The sequence below is a fragment of the Dendropsophus ebraccatus genome, chromosome 4, assembly GCF_027789765.1.
Source record: "Dendropsophus ebraccatus isolate aDenEbr1 chromosome 4, aDenEbr1.pat, whole genome shotgun sequence".
Classification (NCBI taxonomy): Eukaryota; Metazoa; Chordata; class Amphibia; order Anura; family Hylidae; genus Dendropsophus; species Dendropsophus ebraccatus.
Window position 1 is genome coordinate 26712888 of NC_091457.1, and position 20183 is coordinate 26733070.

Consider the following 20183-nt stretch of genomic DNA (forward strand, 5'->3'; position numbering starts at 1 on the left):
GCCACTGATAGTCTGACACCGTAAGATAGCTGTAGCCTAGATGTAAGCACATCATAAGGGTGCCTTAAAGGAGTTTTCCCATTAAGATAAATAGCGCTATACTAATGCATAATGCAAAAGTGAACACAAGCTTTTCCAAAAATCTTACATTTAAGATATATAGCTACAGTACTTACTACTCCTATGTGTGTGTCTACTATCTTTTGATAACCTAGTGGTCTTGGCTGTGTCCACCTCATGGCGTCCACTAAGGTGGTCACACATGCTCAGTTCATTTGTAATCTCCTGGTCTCCTGGAAGTATTGTGGCAGTTACAATTAGTCTCCACTGTTCTCGCAAGCAAGGGGGATTGTGGGAACATGAGCAATGACGTACATCTACAATTTATAGGGGAAATCAGAAAATTATCAGATCGATGGGAAGAAGAAGAATATAGTGATATGTTATTTTCAGCAACAAAGGCACATTTGTATCCCAGTACATTAAAGAGACACTGCCGCTGTTTATTTATTTTTTAAGAAATCAACAGGGGTTGTGATCACAAGCAGTTGTGCAATATACTCTCTCTTTTTTTAAGTTTTGTTTGTTTAAATCAGTGTTGTACATATGGCCACTTCACTGCACATGTAAACAACTTTCAGTAGCAGAGAATCCTGGAGGTGCTCGCATTGTATGGTCAGCTCTCCTGTCACACAGCATGAAAACGTCTGTGATATTATACTGACTGAATTGTTGAATAACAAAGAGCATTGTCTCCTGGTAAGCTGCATAGTTGATAATATAGTTGATAATATAATATAGTTGATAATAATAATTAGCAAACATTAATTATAAATTAATTGCCCTCAGTTGATATACAACCTGTATGATGAACAGGTGTCTTTCCTTATGTAAGCGCACAAAGGACGGGGACTTCCTGTGTTTGGTTTCTTTTTTGTAGCAGAGAAAAGACCAAATATCCGCACAGAGGGAGCATGGAGCACAGTTTGGCCGTATGTATAACGTTGATTTAACCCCTTAAGGTCAAAGCCAATTTTCGTTTTTGCACTTTTGCTTTTTTCACTTTATGTTTAAAAGTCCATAGCGCTTGCATTTTTTTTACCTAGAGACTTATATGAGCCCTTATTTTTTGCAAAACCAAATGTACTTTGCAATGACAGGCATTATTAAAACTGACTTGTTATATATGTTCCTCAAGTCGTTACGATTACAACGATATGTAACATGTATAACTTTTATATTATCTGATGGCCTGTAAAAAATTCAAACCATTGTTAACAAATACAGTATATGTTCCTTAAAATCGCTCCATTCCCAGGCTTATAGCGCTTTTATCCTTTGGTCTATGGGGCTGTGTCAGGTGTCATTTTTTGCGCCATGACATGTACTTTCTATCGGTACCTTGATTGCGCATATGTGACTTTTTGATCGCTTTTTATTAAATTTTTTTTGGATTTGATGCGACCAAAAATGCGCAATTTTGCACTTTGTAATTTTTTGGCGCTGACGCTGTTTACCGTGCGAGATCAGGAATGGGATTAATTAATAGTTCGGGCGATTACGCGCACGGCGATACCAAATATGTTTGTTTATTTGTTTATTTATTTATATTTGTAAAATGGGAAAAGGGGGGTGATTTGGACTTTTATTAGGGGGTGATTTTATTAGGGGAGGGGATTTTTTTATTAATAAAAAAACATTTTTACTTTTTTTTAATTTTTTTTTACTGTAACTAGAAGTCCCCCTTGGGGGCTTGTATATACACAGCACTGATCTCTCATAGAGATCAATGCTGTGTATATAGACAGCAAAGATCGATTACATCAGTCATAGATTGCTGACCCGGGATCAGCGTCATTGCAACGCTGAGGCCCGGCACGGGCAGAAGAACGGATCTCTCCCCCGCGATCGCATCGTGGGGGGGAGATCCGTCCCACTAGACACCAGGGACTTGCGTCGTAAAGCCTCTAAATGCAGCTGTCAGGTTTGACAGCTGCGTTTAGAGGCTTAATTAGCCGGCGCGGGTCCCGCGCCAGCTAATAGATGCCGGGATCAGCGCCGTTCAGAGCCGCCGGGACCCCTCTCTGAACACCCCCAGTGGCACCATGAAGTATCAGATACGTCATGGGTCGCTAAGGGGATAAACATAGAAAACGTAAAAGGAAAAAAAAAAAGAACATAAATAAAGTGAATCTATTGAAAAACTGCTTCTGATCATAACACTTTGCACGACAAGTAAGGTGGTTCACATTTTATCAACTTTATCACTATTCTAGAGAGGAATTCCCTTTAACCCTTTCACGACCTGGGGTCATTGATGCTTTAATGCCCAGGTCATTTTTGGACATCAGCTTATGGGATCATAATGATCCAATAAGCTGATGTCCCTATGTCTGCCCCCTTCCGCTGTTACAATCTTGTGACAGCGTCAGGGGAGAGAGGGGAGGGGGCAGAGCTCACGGCCGCATGCCCGGCACGTGCCCTGCCTTCCCTCCCTGCCTCCCTCCCCCCCGCTGGCCACCGTAAATAGGAAACCAGAAGCCTGAGGCTTTCGTTTTCCATGGCTACCATCGGGGCTCTGCGATTACTTCGCAGAGCCCTGATGGACATCGGACAGAGAATTCTCCCACTCTGCCAGGAGCCCTATAGATGCTGCGGTCGTGCTGACTGCAGTATCTATAGGGTTAATTCTTGGCTCCGGTGCTGAGAGTTGCGGTGGGTCCCCGGCTATCACTGATAGCAGGGACCTGCCGCGGATGACACAGGCGCAGCTCCTGCGCCTGTGTCATCCTGCAGCGTAAATTAATGTTCCTGCAGCATCAGGCATAGTCTGCAGCGACGTTATTTACAGTGCAGCAGCGGGAGGGGGTTAAGGAAGATGCAATGCATACTAAACTATATAATATTGGTGTTTTGTTATCATCATTATTATTATTATTATTATTTTAGTAAGTGGCAAAGCAGATTAGGACTAAGGTATCCAATGTGCAGAGAAGAATAGACAAGGGAATATAAAGACACCAATAGTAGCAAATAGCAGCAAAAATGCAAAAAAACATAACTATACCAACATATTTAAGAGATCTAAAACATCCTTGACAGTGATTATACAGTGTGTGAGGGGGTCAAGTTTTGGTTACAGCCCAGGGCCTATGCTTTACGCAAAGGGATATTCCCATCTCTTATCCATTCTAGGTGATAACAAAGTGGTCAGTTGGTTTCGGCAATGTTTGGAAGAGAATGAATGGATTGCTGGCTGCACACGCATGGTGCACCCCAATAATTTAGTTGACTGACCCGGAGAAAATCCCTTTGACACTGGTGGTTGTCACCACACATGCCCATAAAAAAACAACCTTTAACTGGTTTCAAGGGGAGCTCAAATACACATACTTCTTCTCTTTATACTGTATATAGATGTATTCTATTATAAGATATCCTTTGCTGGGGTTTTAGACTATTACTTTCTGGCTTTAGTACATATCGGGAGCATTATAATGCAAAGCAGTTTCCATGTAGAGCATTGTATTTTGTTTACGCATGTAGGTCTATGAATGAACTGCGGGTAGTAAGGTCTATGTACAAAGCCCCCGCATCCTACATTGACACAGAGAGAGAAATGCAAAGTTTTATTATCTGTAAATTTCACAGAAGGTGATGCATTTCCGTCAGATGATTAAGTCCTTTTCTCACTTCAGCCATAATTGCTGATGACTTGATATGTTATAGGAACCTGCGAGCTTAAATCTGTTTTTATTAGATAACACCCAAAGTATTAGGACGTGAATTCTGTAGAGATCAATACTGAACGGCTTCCTGATGGTTACATTGTGACTTTCATCCCACAAGAGATACATGAGTACCGTATGTGGCAGCTTTGTGCTATGCTTTATAGCTACCAAAGGCTATGCATTAAATCTACAAAGGAGCCTATCTCTTTACTGTTTCGGGGGTGAGCATTGTATGATTGCAGAGGAAGGAGCAAATTCTTAAGGATATGGAACATACTATTAGGATGGCACTGTATCTGAAGTCAGCTCGGCTACAGAGATCTAACGGTTCTCTCCACGTCACAGCGATGTACTGTAGGACCTCTAACATACAGAGGAAGATTCCATAGGCGATACTGCTAAGGGGAGGCTAGTGCTCTCACTAACCTGTAATTGACAATACTGTAAGGGAATTCTCTGCTATAACATGGAGAAAGTCTTATTTATTGAATGGAATATCCAAGAAATGTATCTATTCTTCAGCCTTACATTGGTGACAGCTTACTTCAGGTCTATTATAATATTATAAAGTATACATGTACTTACAAAAATGTTATGAGGGATTTAGTGCTTGCACAGATGCTTTACAAATTCCCCCTTTGCAAAGTCAATTTGTAGGGCCTCTTAATAATAATATAATTATAATATAATAATAATAACTTGCTCATTTAAAATGAGGGATTGTTTTCCTCTTCTGCCAGGGGTCAACTCGGGAACCCCCAAACTAGACTTAGTACACACTTATAAAAACTTAGAATAAAACCCACTTGGTAGATTAAATTTAAGGAAGAAGCCAAGTAGAATAAATGGTTTATGTAAAAATTGCTACAAATCACCTAGCACGACACAGTTATAATCTTGTATACTCATTATGGTCCTGGCCTTAAAAATGGGGCTACATGCTAGACCTGCATGGAGTAACTGGATATTTCTCAGTGGTTGAACAATAAGTCCTGAAAATTTTACTCACTACTATTTGAAGCACATATGGTGTTACACAAGGCTTCAGCAATCAGGTCTATGTAAGCAATTTGAATAGGAGGCAAGACCCTACTCTGGGATAGCCATGGGTTCTGTAGGTCTCTGAATGATCTACAGAATTACTACAAGATTATTTTCTGGTAGACTGGAGCTGGTAGACTTCTATCATTCTGCATGCCCAAGTGTAGGATTTTCTGTACTTTTCAATAGACAAACATTGGCTTCCTCTCTGATTCCTCCATGTTACCTTCCCTATAGGAGGCATGTACTTCTTTTGCCAGGTTGCTCAGCCAATCCGTTTTTTCCCTCTACTACTCCTCCTTTAGGTTGTAGAGGAACACAGATGCAAAAGGCGCTAAGAATAGTAATTAGCGTCTCAGGTTGTCTTATTGTTATTGTGTAGCACCATCTCTAGTGCCTTCTGCTCCCTCTTAGTTATCATTTATGTTATCTTTGCCTATTAAAAAATTTCCTTATATAACACTAGATTGCTGGGCGGAAAGGAATCTTTAAAATAGAACATGAATCCACAAATCGGATCACCTGCTAGGATGACACCTATAAATTAATCTGCTTATGATACAACACCACTAGTCTGATTGACAGCTATGATTAAGGTGTCTCAGTCCAAAGAGAATAGGATCTCCCTATGAGACTGATTTCCAAATTCTTATATTTATCAAAGTGCCCTTTTGCTTGATTACATGTGGTATATGAAGAGAACCTGAATAATACAAATAGACTGTCCTAGTCATTATGCCATTTTATAGAGAACTAACATCCAAAATATGTTAGGGAGGTTCCTGGATAATGTGGAGGTGAGGCCTAAAATGTCCTAGGACTTGGGGTTTAAATGTCTAGAGACATAGGGGGAGATTTATCAAACATGGTGTAAAGTGAAACTGGCTCAGTTGCCCCTAGCAACCAATCAGAATTCACTTTTCATTCCTCACAGACTCTTTGGAAAATGAAAGGTGGAATCTGATTGGTTGCTAGGGGCAACTGAGCCAGTTTCACATTATTCCATGTTTGATAAATCTCCCACATAGTTTTAATGCCAGGCTTAAAGGGAATGTATGTCCTATATTTTCTTTGTTCTGAATGAAGATTTTGGTGACTGGTGATTAAGATTTTTTATTTACATTTTTGCATATTGTTATAGGGGCGGCCATCTTGTCTGAGCTGTTTCTAACAGGATTCGGTGATATGCTTTATACAAGCCTTGCAGACAAAGACAACAATAGAGTGATGTCACTGAACTGAGAGTGTCAGCCATAGAGAGTGTAATAGTCTGAGAACCTGTACTTGCATATTGAGACTGATGCAACCTAGTAGCCTCTAAGCAGCTGCATCACCAGAAATAGTTGCAGTCAGGTTAGCACTAGCGCTTCCACAAGGTTTTTTGTGTACTGTGAGCTGGCACAGTGAAAGGAGGCTTCACAATTGCTGGTAATGGTACTATATTCCCCTAGGAACACCCTATGAAGTGTCTGTTTACAAGAATTGTGTGTCTCTGATGTTAAAGAGTTTTAAAAAAATTGGTGTCAGAAAGTTATATAGATTTGTAAATTACTTCTATTTACAAATCTCAAGTCTTCCAGTACTCATCAGCTGCTGTATTTCCTACAGGAAGTTGTGTAATCTTTCCAGTCTGACACAGTGCTCTCTGCTGCCACCTCTGTCTGTGACAGGAACTGTCCAGAGCAGTAGCAAATCCCCATAGAATACCTCTCCTGCTCTCCAGACTGGAAAAAAGACACCACTTCCTGCAGGACATACAGCAGCTGTTCCAGTACTGGAAAATGTGAGATTTTTAAATAGAAGTAAATTAAAAGTCTACTTAACTTTCTGACAACAGTTGATTTAAAAGGGAAAAAAATTGCTGGAGTTCCACTTATGTATGCAAAGATTCAGCTACATAAATTGGTGAAATAAAGCACTTATTTATACTGAACATCTTAGCAAACAAATCTTCCAGTCAAATGAAGTCACAATCACTTTTAGTACATCAGATGGAACAATGGCAGGAGTAAGAGATTGCTCTTAAAGGGGTTATCCAGTGCTACCAAAAAACTTGCCCACTTTCTTTCAGAGACAATATGACTCTTGTCTCCAGTTCAGGTGCGGTTTGCAATTAAGCTCCATTCACTTCAATGGAACTGAGCAGAAAACTCCACCCAAACTGTCAGTGGGGCTGTCTCTGGAAGAAGGTGGCCATGTGTTTGTAGCGCTGGATAACCCCTTTAAGGAAAGCAAGGTAATATGTGGTGGTCCCAAATATAGCCTGTGCTCTGCTTTGATCCTTTTGATAAAATTCTGGTAAAATTTAGATAAAAGTCCACTGATCCTATGAGAGGTGGACACTGCTTGGCTTCCAGCAAATATCTAGAAATAATAGTACTCACTGATTGGGCCTGCAATATCCGTTGCGGAGTTCAGGTCCGTGCTTAATCTGTAGCTAGACACAAAATCTCTAGGCCTAGCCTTGAAGATTCTAGCTTAGCCATGGAGTTCCTGTGCAGTCATTCAAAAATCATGAAATAAAGAGCAGCACAATTAACTGAGCTACTGTATATGAAAGTTTAGTTACGGCTTGGGGATCGGCACTCACTATGGGGGCCGGCTTGATCCTATCTAAAAGGACCCTCAGAGTAATAAAGTTAGAGGCGCTTTTCCGTAATGGAGATCTATTAGAAAGACTCTTATCAATGCTTGTACCATTGATTTCTGGGGGGGGGGGGGGGGGGGGGAATAAACAACTCTGGCAGGATCGCAAACAAGCACAGAACTTAGATAACAATAAGTGGCCAGAATCCAGAATATACCCTTATAATTTTCTTAATCTCACATTAAGAGAGAGAGTTTACGCATTCAGTCGCCTACAGTACCTCCTATAGTAATAAACTATGGCGTTACTGGATTATCACTTTCTTAGGTGCAGCCATGTCACGGTATGTCGGCATTTAGAAAACATATTTCTTCTACCCTCATATCTTCAGTAATTTCAACTCACAAAAACATAAACCCTCAACTAAAGTTCTTCCTATTGATCATTTGTGACCCAGCCTTTGGTAAATCATGGTAAAAAAAAAACCTGTGAATTGATCCAACATTTGCTATACAGAGATCCGAGCATTAGAAAAATAAATTCTAAAAGGCCGTGGAGGATCTTTTAAAAAATTATCACCACGATGACAATGACTACTATACTATTCCTCATGTCAATACAAATTCTCAATTACAACTAAGATACAAAAAATAATAATAATATTAAGGGGTGCCCTAAGATATAGATAAGGGCACAATATTTGCATCCTTAGTAAGGAGCGAGGTAAAAATACAAAAAAACAGGAGTCTTGTTAGAAACCGTACATATTGTTTGCTGGTTTTTACATACCTACCTCTATAAATTTGAGAAATAGGGAACAGTAAGTTGGGATCCCAGTTATTAGATGTAAATAAAATAAAAGCTGAAGCATTGTATAAAAAAGTAGCACTGCTTAAACGGGTGGTTTGCTGTTCAAAAAAAATTATTATATTGCTGCATGTGGTGAAAAAAAAATTACACTTACCTACCCCAGGCTCCCTTCCAACTGCAGATCCTGTTCAGCCTTTTAGGTCCTCTGATGCCCATTTCTTCCTCCCACTTCAAAGCTGACAGATTATAGACGGACCTGTCTGGCCTGGAAAGCACTCCAGTTCAACCAGCAATTAACTGAGCACATAGGTCCTGCGCCAACCTCTTGTTTGGGAAGCAGGGAGCTGTGGTGGATAGGGAAAGGTAAGTATATATTTTTTCCCACCAGCAATATATTTTATATTTTTGAACACCATTATACCCCTTTAAGGTAGCTTTGTTTTGGAAAAACTCGGCAGTGTTTGTGGACCTTTTATTCAGCCTTTTAAGCTAAAGCCAAGAACAGATGCAAAATGAATAGGAATATAAAAGAAGTACACATGCCGTTTTAGAGAATTTTTTAACTTCAATAACAATAGTGGATACGAAAGGTAAGGAAAGTATAAATGAAAGAATTATACTTCTCTCTGTTTGGCAACCAAACTGTATCAAAAAATTGCATGTGTGAATCCACCCTTAGGGCTTTCTGAGTTAATAGAGATTAATTCAGAACCTCCATCAATGAGCCAAAGCGGAAAGCAGATATAAAGGGCATCTTCCTCTCTGGAGAAGCTGGAACGTCAATGCATTACTCAAACCGGTTTAGAGGTTACAGTGAAATCTGGGCCTTGGCGCCTTCTGCCATATGAGGACATCCAAACTATAAATAATGCGATGGAGAGGGACCTTGGTGCTCCAAGCTATGCCCAAGGCTACAATGTTATCATATAAGCAGATCACTAAAAGAAGAGCAATAATTTAGGATTTCTGAGTCATTCCTTACATATCCAGGGTGACAGGCATAATCTGTGGTTGGGCGCTCCATCGGATTGCCTGTGATTTTGGGGAGTTTATAACATTTGTATAGTATCTTTCCACTATATAAAACTATTGATTTAGAATAAAAATAAAACCAAATAGCAAACTTAACCTGATTGGAAAAAAAATCTATTTTTAGAAAACCTGCCAGATTGGAAAATGCTCTGATTGTGATCGCCCATGCAAATTATGTAAAAGATCAGGAACTCCTTTCAAAGATAGGTGTCCTTATTCCTGTACAGTACACCGAGCAGGGCTCTCTACTGCATACTGGGCTGCTGAGTATACCAGAGTAGGGAACAAATAAATCTGATATTCTAAAAAAATCTTTTTTTTTTATTTGACCAAAGCAATTTAATCATCTACAACTTTGTTTTATCAGGTGTTTTAGTGGATGTGACCAGCATAATATCTTTATGACTAGGATATTTATGATCTTCAGATTTGCACATCAGGATTTGGGGGTTGAATAATAATAATGGGCACTATTACATGTAAATGATATTCTATAATTTATGTTAAATAAGTCAGTACAATATCTATCTATCTATCTATATCTATATATGTATATACAGTGGTGCCTTGGATTACGAGCATAATTCGTTCTGGGACCGTGCTTGTAATCCAAATCCACTAAAGCAAATTTTCCCATAAGAAATCATAGAAATGCAGACAATTGGTTCCACACCCCAAAAATAATGATTTATTATTCTAAATAACATGTAAAACAAATAAAACAAACATTCAGAAACAGCAGAATATGTGATATTATAAGTTACTGTACAGTAATGGAGAGGATGGGAAACACAATGGCGGACAGAGACTGCAGGGAGCAGGAAGGAATGAGCAGGACAGATGTGGGCACAGTATATCAGCGCTCTCTTTTTGGGGAGAGAGGGGTTACAGCTATGAAGAGATTACCTCCACAGTCCTGTCCGCTGATGTAAGCCCCAACCTGAAGTGGATCTGCCATGATTTGGAAGGTGAGGGAGACTTCCTGGGTCAGAGTACAGTGTAGACCACCCTATGCAGACCATGCTCTTACTCCACTCCCCCTCCCACACAATACAGGGAGCTCTTAAACCAAAGCAATGCTCTTAAACCAAGTCACAATTCTGAAAAACTGTGAGCTCTTAAACCAAAACGCTCCTAAACCAAGTTACTCTTAAACCATGGTACCACTGTATTTCGATCTATATACAGGGTGGTCTAGAAGTAGGTGGACAGTATGTGTAATAGGGTTATGAAGGGGGTAGATTTATCAAACATGGTGTAACGTGAAACTGGCTCAGTTGCCCCTAGCAACCAATCAGATTCCACCTTTCATTCCTCACAGACTCTTTGGAAAATGAAAGGTGAAATCTGATTGGTTGCTAGAGGCAACAGAGCCAGTTTCACAGATCTCCCCAAATCTGTTATTTTCTGTCCACCTAGTTACGGACCACCCTGTGTATATATATATATATATATATATATATATATATATATATATATACTGTATGTATATATATATATATATATATATGTATATATATATAGTGGTCCAAAAGTAGGAGGACAGTATGTGTAATAGAATTATGAAGGAGGAAATTTTTCAATCATGGTGTAAAGTGAAACTGGCTCAGTTGCCCCTAGCAACCAATCAGATTCCACCTTTCATTTTCCAAAGAGTCTGTGAGGAATGAAAGGTGGAATCTGATTGGTTGCTAGCGGCAACTGAGCCAGTTTCACTTTACACCATGTTTGATAATTCTCCCCCTACATAACCCAATTACACATACTGTCCACCTACTTTTGGACCACCTTATGTGTGTGTGTATATATATTTTTTTTTTCTTTTTTTTTGGTAATGGACATTGTGCCTAAGTTAGGTCTGCCGCTGGAAGAATGTTGTTAAATGTGTATGACATAATAAAGGAACTTGAGCATGTCCTATATGAAACAATGATATAAAGATTTACCGAGGAAACCATCTGCCCTGCTCTCTAATACACCAGTTTATAGTTACAGTTACTCTTTATCACATAAATCCAAGTACCTGTTAATTACAAGTCCTAAACGTAAAGATAACCAATTTACTGTGGTCCCATTGCTATGGTTATGGTATATAATACACTTCAGCATTTATTTGCCTGTTAAATCACACAGCTGTAGGCTTTATAACTTTATTGCGTGCCAGCACAGTATAATAACCTATAAAAGTTTTATTGTAGATGTTCATTCAGTGTAATGTAAAGATAATTTATATTATACATGGTATCGCCTTATAATATGTCCCACACCACAGCTGTTTATTACGCTCCCCTGATGGTGGACACTGGGGTGGCCCAGAGCAAGACGGTAATAATAGAGATAGAAATAAAAGGCAGACTAATAGTGATAGCGAGAGAGACAAGAGAATGACTTTATAGTGATAGAGTGATAAGAGACAGATTTTATAGGGATAGAGAGAGTGATAAGAGACAGGCTTTATAGTTATAGAGAGAAAGATAAGAGACAGACTTTATAGGGATAGAGAGAGTGATAAGAGACAGACTTTATAGTTATAGAGAGAGAGATGAGAGACAGACTTTATAGTGATAGAGTAATAAGAGAGACTTTATAGTGATAGAGTGATAAGAGACAGACTTTATAGCGATAGAGAGAGTGATAAGAGACGGAATTTATAGGGATAGAGAGAGTGATAAGAGACAGACTTTATAGTGATAGAGTGATAAGAGACAGACTTTATAGCGATAGAGAGAGTGATAAGAGATGGAATTGATAGTGATAGAGAGAGTTATAAGAGACAGACTTTAGAGTGATAAGAAACAGACTTTATAGTTATGATAGCAGTGCCGGACTGGCCCACTGGAGGACTGGAGAATCCTCCGGTGGGCCCTCAGCTTTAGAACCTGCACAAACACAGACTGACATGTTGTTTCTCACTGGATCTTTATTGGTGGGGCCCCAGGTTAATTTCCTCTGGTGGTCCCCCAGGATCATCTCCTCTGGTGGGCCCCCAGGATCATCTCCTCTGGTGGTCCCCCAGGATCATCTCCTCTTTGTGGTCCCCCAGGATCATCTCCTCTGGTGGGCCCCAGATACACTGGATGATAGAGAGAGTGATGAGAGACAGACCTCATAGTGATAGAGCGCGTAATAAGAGATAGACTTAGGCTATGTTTCCACTACAGGAATGTACCGTCCAATATCTGCGAAAGGTGTCTGTCTATTGATAATGACTATTGATCCATGATGATCATTATTTGCAGCCACCTTTGATGGGATCAGAGTGGGAACATAGCCTTTTACTGATAGAGAGTGATAAAAGACAGATTTATATTGATAGAGAGTGATAAGAGACTGACGGGAGCTATGTTCCCACTTTGGGAACATATCGGGGGAAGGCGGCCATCTTGTTATGTAGACGGCCACTAGTAATCATTTTGATCATTATTAGTGGCCGTCTATATTTTGAGACGGCCTCCTTCCTCCGATATGTTGTAACATGCAACAGCAACAACTTGACTCTTCTGAATCCTCAGTGTGTAGTTACTATGTGGAAACTTTTTCTTCTAACCTCGTTCATTTGAGCTTTAGATTTTAGTTTTTAATTTTTGGTTTAAGAATGAGATGATTCCCTTTAGCTATGCTACCTTACCTTGGTCTTCTGGTCAAAAGCGACCTTCCCCAATGGCCTAGCTAACATAACATATTCAACATTTTTTCCACCTTAGACAATAGTTGTGGTTTAACAGAAGGTGGGTGTGGCCTCACAAGAAGGGGGTGTGGCTTAAACACAAAAAATGCACCATTTTCCAGCACACATTTTTGGCATGAAAGAAGGTGCAAATTTAGACCACACAGTCCAAAGAAGTACCAGATTTTGGCCCATTCAGGCTATGTTCCCACACTGTCTTTTTTTTGGCTGTTTGACGGAAATCATTTTGAGACAAAACAGCGGCCGTTATTCATATAATCCTGGCCGTCATTATAAGATAACGATCGTTTATTGGCCTCAAATTGATGGCCGTTGTGTGAACATAGATCTAGACTGTCTAGTCTAGTCTATCTAGTGTATGTTTTTAGACTGTGTAGTCTATGTTTACCATAGAATTGCTGTATTTGATTAGCGGCGGCTACTGAAGTTAGATGTATCTCTAGGGAGTCTAGGAAAACATGGATACAGCCATATGCTGATCGAAATTTCCTCAGCTCTACTAATGGCACAATGGCGGACTTTTGCTCCTGCTTGTTGCGCACACCAGACCCTCCCTGTGGGCCTGTTGGCAAATATATATGTTGAAACTTTGCATGAACCTGTCTCCTTCTAAACATAGGTGGCATAGGCTGGGACTGCTCTCGCTCCTCTTCTATGGAAACTAAGCAGCGTGACGTAACCCTCCCCATTCCAGCCCTCTAACCGAGCAGGGACATATCTGACTGAATCAATGTCTGTACCTGCAATGCAGTAAAATGTAAAAGTTCCTGCCAATTCCTATAAAGATAAGATCCATCACCGAGGTGTAACCTGACGTTCCCTGGCTCTAATGCCATGTCTATAACAAGACCACCGGATATTACAGGTATAGGTCTCCTTATAAAGGTACAGGACTACGGTCATACTCATGGGGCCTCTCCAGTCTTTCTTTCTGACTAAGCCTAAAGGGCATGCTAATACAAGATAGGGTACTCTGCAATATTATATACCATACCATACTGAAAACTGTTTTCCATTGACTTCCATTATAAAGAAAACGGATCAAATTGGATCCGTTTTTTTAACGGACACAGAAATGAGGTCGACTACGTTTTTGTGTACGTTAAAAAAAAAAACGGATCCGTTTTGATCTTTTTCTTTTATAATGGAAGTCAATGGAAAAACTGACTCACACAAATGCATCAGTTATTTTGCATCAGATTGCAAAAAACGTAGTGTGAACTCAGCCTTAGCCTCCAGCGTTCCCCAATGGTCAGTAAGGGCCCTATTACACGGGACGATTATCGTGCGGGAAAATTGTTTTGGGTAATTGCAGGCAAAGATCGAAAAACCGTTCGTGTGTCGATGATAGTTAATTTAGATCTAACCCTAAAATCATTGTTAATCATTCGCTGTAGTTCCGCATTCGTTCACTAATCGTTCAGGGTAATTCCACATCGTTCCTTCTTTTGCTGGGATCATATGGAGCAAACAATCACAGTAACGAATGAAACTAACGACCATCAATTTGTGTGAACGATTTCAACAATCTCATTTGCGATAGTTTATCGTGAATCACTAATCTTTAAAAATCGCTTTGTCTAATAGGACCCTAAGGCACTATGGGGGAGATTTATCAAACATGGTGTAAAGTGAAACTGGCTCAGTTGCCCCTAGCAACCAATCAGATTCCACCTTTCATTCCTCACAGACTCTTTGGAAAATGAAAGGTGGAATCTGATTGGTTGCTAGGGGTAACTGAGCCAGTTTCACTTTACACCATGTTTGATAAATCTCCCCTATAAGGGATATATTAATATTATATTAATGTATTAATGTATCTTAATAGTAATACAATATCTACCAGCCCTTTGGTGACAACAGTCAATCTTCACAGGAGAGTAGACATATAACAAATCCCCTTTCACCTCCGTCGCATCCTAATAGCTACAGAATTTACTCATTAGGAATTCTAACAAACAAGAAAGACTACAAAGGGAAGTGTTTTTTTTTTTTTTTACGTTTTCTTTGAAAGGTAGAACAAAAACAAGGTTGCGCACACTCTACGGGGAACGGCTGGATTGCTGCACTCTTTTAGTTAAAGATTTGATCGGGGAAATGACTGTTGTACAAATTTTTTTTTAAAATCGAACCTCTAAAATGTAAGAAAAATGTGGCTGCTTTCTTCCATAAACAGCACTACTCTTCTCCTGTTGTTGGTGTGTGGTATTGCAGCTCTATTCCATTAAAGTGAATGGAGCCAAGATGTAATACCACACACAACCAGATGGGGAGCTGTTTTTTTTTTTTTTTTTGAAGAAAGCAGCCATGTTTTTCTACTGTTATATAACCCCTTTACCATCCAGTGAATAGGACAGGTGGATATAAACATTGAGGAGGCTTACATCACTCACATGTCCTCCGCAGCCCCTTTAAATAGCCGATTGGGAGGGTGCTGGTGATTTCATAATGAGGATAGAGAACAGACCATTTATTTTTAAAGGGAACCTGTAATTTTTGTTTTCATGTTGGAGTTCTCACAGCAGTCCCCTGTGACTTCTCCATGTCCCACCAGCCTTGATGGATAGATATCATCCTATACCAAAATCTATCCATCAAGGCTGATGGGGCGGGGAGAAGCCCCCGGGACCTTCTCAATAACTTGTGGTTCAGTCCGGATGAAAGGCTGGTTAACCCCTTCTTTAAGGGGTCGCCTTATATTTAAACAAAAACAAAAAAAAATCTTGCCTACAGGTCATTTCTGGTACTGCAGCTTATCACAGTAAAAGTAAATGGAGCAAAAATTTTCATTGGGTAAGATGTCAATTTTATGTGATATATATATATATATATATATATATATATATATATATATATATATATACATATTGTATATGCCAAGAATGTATTTAATTACTTGGTTTTATTTCACAGTTGATATGAATGGTAATAAATGTCTGCTTCTCGCTGTATACACTGTATGACACGGTTATATATTCTCTTCCTATCCCCTAAGTGGTATACATTTCCCATGATTATTGCCGTATGCTATAATATGTCTAATGATAGTGTTTTATAAGAAAGCTGTCACTGACGACTGTTTTTTATTGACAGCGTATTGCACAGTGTTATGATGTGACTATGTCAAGTGTGCACTTACACGAAGCAAACATTCAGGATCTCTTCTTCCTCCTGACTTTATTCCTGTTTATTGTTAAAGTAACGCATAATGTATCTTTTGACAGTAGCTGTTACACTATTGCATACAACACTCGGCTTTCTTTGCCTTACGTTGTATATTTTCTATGTGTGTTTCCATCCTACTGTATATATATAAATATATATAAAGAAAAAGCATTTGGCTCTTTTTTTGTTCAGTTTTAAGGTTTTAGATTTGATTTTTAGATTTTAATTTTTTTTTTCTTTTTGCAATATTTTATATTATTTTTTTATTTTTCCCTAATCCCCCCTTCTTCCAAATGCTTTTTCTTTTTTCAATGAAACCAAAGCCAAAAAATCCATATCTCTCTCTTTTGTTTCTGTTTTTTTGGCATCTCCCCCTCTCCTTTCGCTGAACCCTATCTATATCCACTCCTCACCCTTACCCATTTTCCCATCCTACCCATAACTGGGGTGAGATGCCTGTCACAAATTAAAAATAAAACTTAAAATTCATCCCCCTTTGAACCCAAACTTTTAAATTGTGGCATTTAAAAAAAAAAATTTTAAAAAATTAAGTCCTCAGAAAACTTCTTTATAATTTATTTTTTTGTGACGTTTCTCTAAACTTGTCGTTTATTCGTTTTTTTTTCTTTCTTTCTTCCTCTATCCCCCTCCCCACTCCCACTCTGTTCTGATTTTTAACCCATCCCCAAAATCCGAAGTTCCAGCACATCTGACGTTAAGCAACCAAGGTACGGATTTAATCCTCTTTTTTTTTCTCTCCCTTTTCCTTGATTTATTTTTCAACCCTTCATGCTGTCTCTCTCTTCTTTCAATATCTCATCACTTCTGTCTTTCACATCCTTTATCTTTCCTTCTTATGTGTCTCATGCATCATTGGTTTCAATCGCATTCCACTATCATGTATATCATTGGGGAAAGAGACAGGCTGTGAGTGTATTCTTTTAGATTTTTTTATTTTTTTTTACCTTTTTTCTCTATTCTTTGTATTGCTTTATCTTCCTCCTCTCCTCCCTCCCTTCTACCTTTATTCTTCTCTCTCTTACTTCCATCCTTTTCACTCCGTCCAAGAGAGCAGGAAGGAATTGAAAGTGAACTAAGCAAAGGAAGCTGATTATAAAGGAACAAGTAACCACCATGGAAGGAACAACAATGAATTGCTCAGTGAAAAACTAAAGGTCCCTACATGTTATATCCCTATATAATTTGTCCAGTCCTGGCAAGGTGTAAAGTGTATGGGGGGGCTCCAAACTCTTCCCCAACAGATTTCAACTGTCCTGTTCTTTTTGTTCACCAGGATATAAGCCACCACCAGAGCCATCTGACAGCATCTTACACCTTTCTTTCCCTATTAGGCCAAGGCCATGTTCCTAATTTATCATGGCAGAAATCAGACGTAACCATGGCAGAAATCAGACGTAACCATGGCAGACATCTATACCTGCTTCGGGGCTACAGGCGCAGGTCCCTTAGGGGCGTGCACTTAGCTCTTTTTGCCAAATATGCTCAAACCCTATGAAATTACAAATGGCTACTAAAGATTTAGATAAAATCTACATAGAAAAAATAATCAATTTCCAGTTTTGCAGCAGAAAACAAAATGTTTTAAAATGTCAAAATATAAAATTTTAAATGCTAAAAATACAAGTCAAATATATTTCGCCTTCTAGTTCATTTTAAAACCCATTCCCAGCGCTAAGCATTAATTACATGATAATTTTATTTATAAGTTCAAGGAAATTCTAAATTGTTTCTTAAAGATGGAATGTGATATCCTGCAGTTAACACAAATATTGTTCATATATATATATATATATATATATATATATATATATATATATGTGCTCCAAATAGTCTGTCAGGATATTAGTCAGATACTCCTATTAACCTTATTAATACACTTCCTAAAATAACCCCCCAGTTTTGATCACATGATCCCTCTTGTCCAACCAGCTGTTTTATACATCACATAACTAGGACTTCCTCAGGGGTGGGGTTTAGCTGGTTCTCCCCGATTCCCTTGAACCATTGTCTATTTGCGGGGATTTGCAGGGATATGCAGTGATTGTTACAAGCAGGAAGACTCCAGTGTTTCCTCACCGCCCATCTCTGTTCCTTGGCTAATATTTTGGCCATAATTCAGTGAGGGGAGGAGACAACATAATGGTGTCACTACACTGTCTCCTCCTTCTCCGCATAGTTACTACTGAGGCCATCATCCCCTGTTAGGAAAGAGACCCCTAGGGCAATTAGAGGATGTTATTAGGTATGCATTCTTCCTATAGCGGCCACCTCAGGACAAATGTAGTATTACAGGGCAACCATTCAATAGCCATCCTTCAAACTTAGTTCTAGTCTTCCAGAAGGGGAGCTACTTCTACAGACTGGCTCATAGAGACCTAAAAAGACATATGTACAGGGGTGGTTTCCATAAAATAAACTCTTTGAACCTTAAAAGTAAACGGTCTTAGAAGTCATCTGTGGTTTCAGTACAGAGACCCCCACTGATCACTAGACAGAGCGGGGAGAAGCAGGTGGTGGTGCACTTTACTCCCAGGCTCACTGCTCCATAGACTTACCATAAAATCCTAATGCAACAAGTTGGATCTGGAACGACAGACTAGGGAGGGAAGCACGCGGGGGTAGGTTTCTTCTCGAACTGTCATTGTTGAGACTCTTACCAGTCAAAACAAGGGATGTCTGTGTGACGTCAACAGTTTAAGAGATAGTAGTGCTTTAAAGGGAGTATCACCATTCAGGCCGTGGTTATTCAACAATGGGCGGAAATAATGTTCATGACCATTATTTCTGGCCGTTGTTTAACAACAATGGCCGTTCTTTGCAATCTTTAGTATGTTATCAGAGCATAGCCTTAGACTATGTTCACGTGCTGTACAAACAACAGCAGTTCCGCCGTGAACGGCCATTGTTTAACGCTAAATACGGCCAGAATTAATGATTGCGATCATTCCGGCCATAGGTGGCGTTAAACAACGCCCATTCACGGTGGTCCGGAAGTTGTTTGTACAGTGTGTGTACATAGCCTAAGGGTGTAGAGTCTGCACGGCTGACATGCAGTGTATATATATATATATATATATATATATATATATATATATATATATATACGGTTATATAGATAGCCACACACATTGTTAATAGACATGTAGTTTTGTAATCTAGCTGCAATAAGGGTCGCAGGAAAACAGCTTGCAAAACCTCGAGGCCATAACAGTCAGTGGAAAATGACACCAGATGGCATATGCCTGCAGTTTTCATTGTGAAACCTTACATTTCTTCCTCTATACCTTATTATCATATTCTAAAAAGGTGGTCTACCACTCATTGCCCCCCTCTTCTAGCTAAAACCGGAAGCCTTTGCTCACGGTGGCTTTCTAATTCCATGTGTCTTTTGTGAACAATAGGTGCCCTGTCATACTTCATTTATCTGCAGAGAAAAAGGATGCAAGAGCAGCGGTCTCCCCGCAGATAGCAGATGTTCCCAGCAGTGGTGCCCCCTCCAAACAGCGTGTCTCACAGTGGAATAGGAATATGACTGTATCATCTCTTTCATATGCTTAATATAGATTTCTAAAATGGACATGCGGATATAATGCGCTGTTGTCCTATTCCCTATTATATACATTATATATATATATATATCCTTTGGCCAGTGCCGGACTGGCCCACCAGAGGATCGGGGTATCCTCCGGTGGGCCCCCAGCATTAGAACCTGCACTGACTGATATGTAATTTTTCACTGGTTTTTCATTGGTGGGCCCCAGACACCCCAGTCTGACACTGCCTTTGGCCCCCCAGATGTCACAAAACTACAATTCCCTTTATACCTGAAAGCTTCGCTTTTGCTGTCCAGGCATGATGGGAATTGTAGTTTTGCAATAGCTAGAGAGCCAAATGTGATATATATATATATATATATATATATATATATATGCTCAAATGAACTCTAGATGTAACACTTATCAAAACAATCCCAAACATTTGAAGAGGATGCAGAAAGCAGCTCACTTTCTTCCTTCACCTGCTCTCCTCTCTCTCTCTTGGGTTCGGACTATGTAAGACACTTACCAGCATTGGGTCGCTGTCTCTCCGGTCATCCCTCATCTCCCGC

At 39.5% G+C, this 20183-nt stretch overlaps 1 protein-coding gene across 13 annotated transcripts in view; it reads left to right on the forward strand.

Moving 5' to 3' along the window:
- The window catches only part of NRXN2 (neurexin 2), a 609925-nt gene that overhangs the window by 238988 nt on the left and 350754 nt on the right, over positions 1-20183 (forward strand). For all 13 annotated transcript variants that reach the window (XM_069965315.1, XM_069965314.1, XM_069965322.1 and 10 more), the window contains one exon: positions 16753-16782. In XM_069965315.1, the coding sequence (XP_069821416.1) occupies positions 16753-16782 (30 nt within the window). The remainder of the gene's footprint in view (positions 1-16752; positions 16783-20183) is intronic.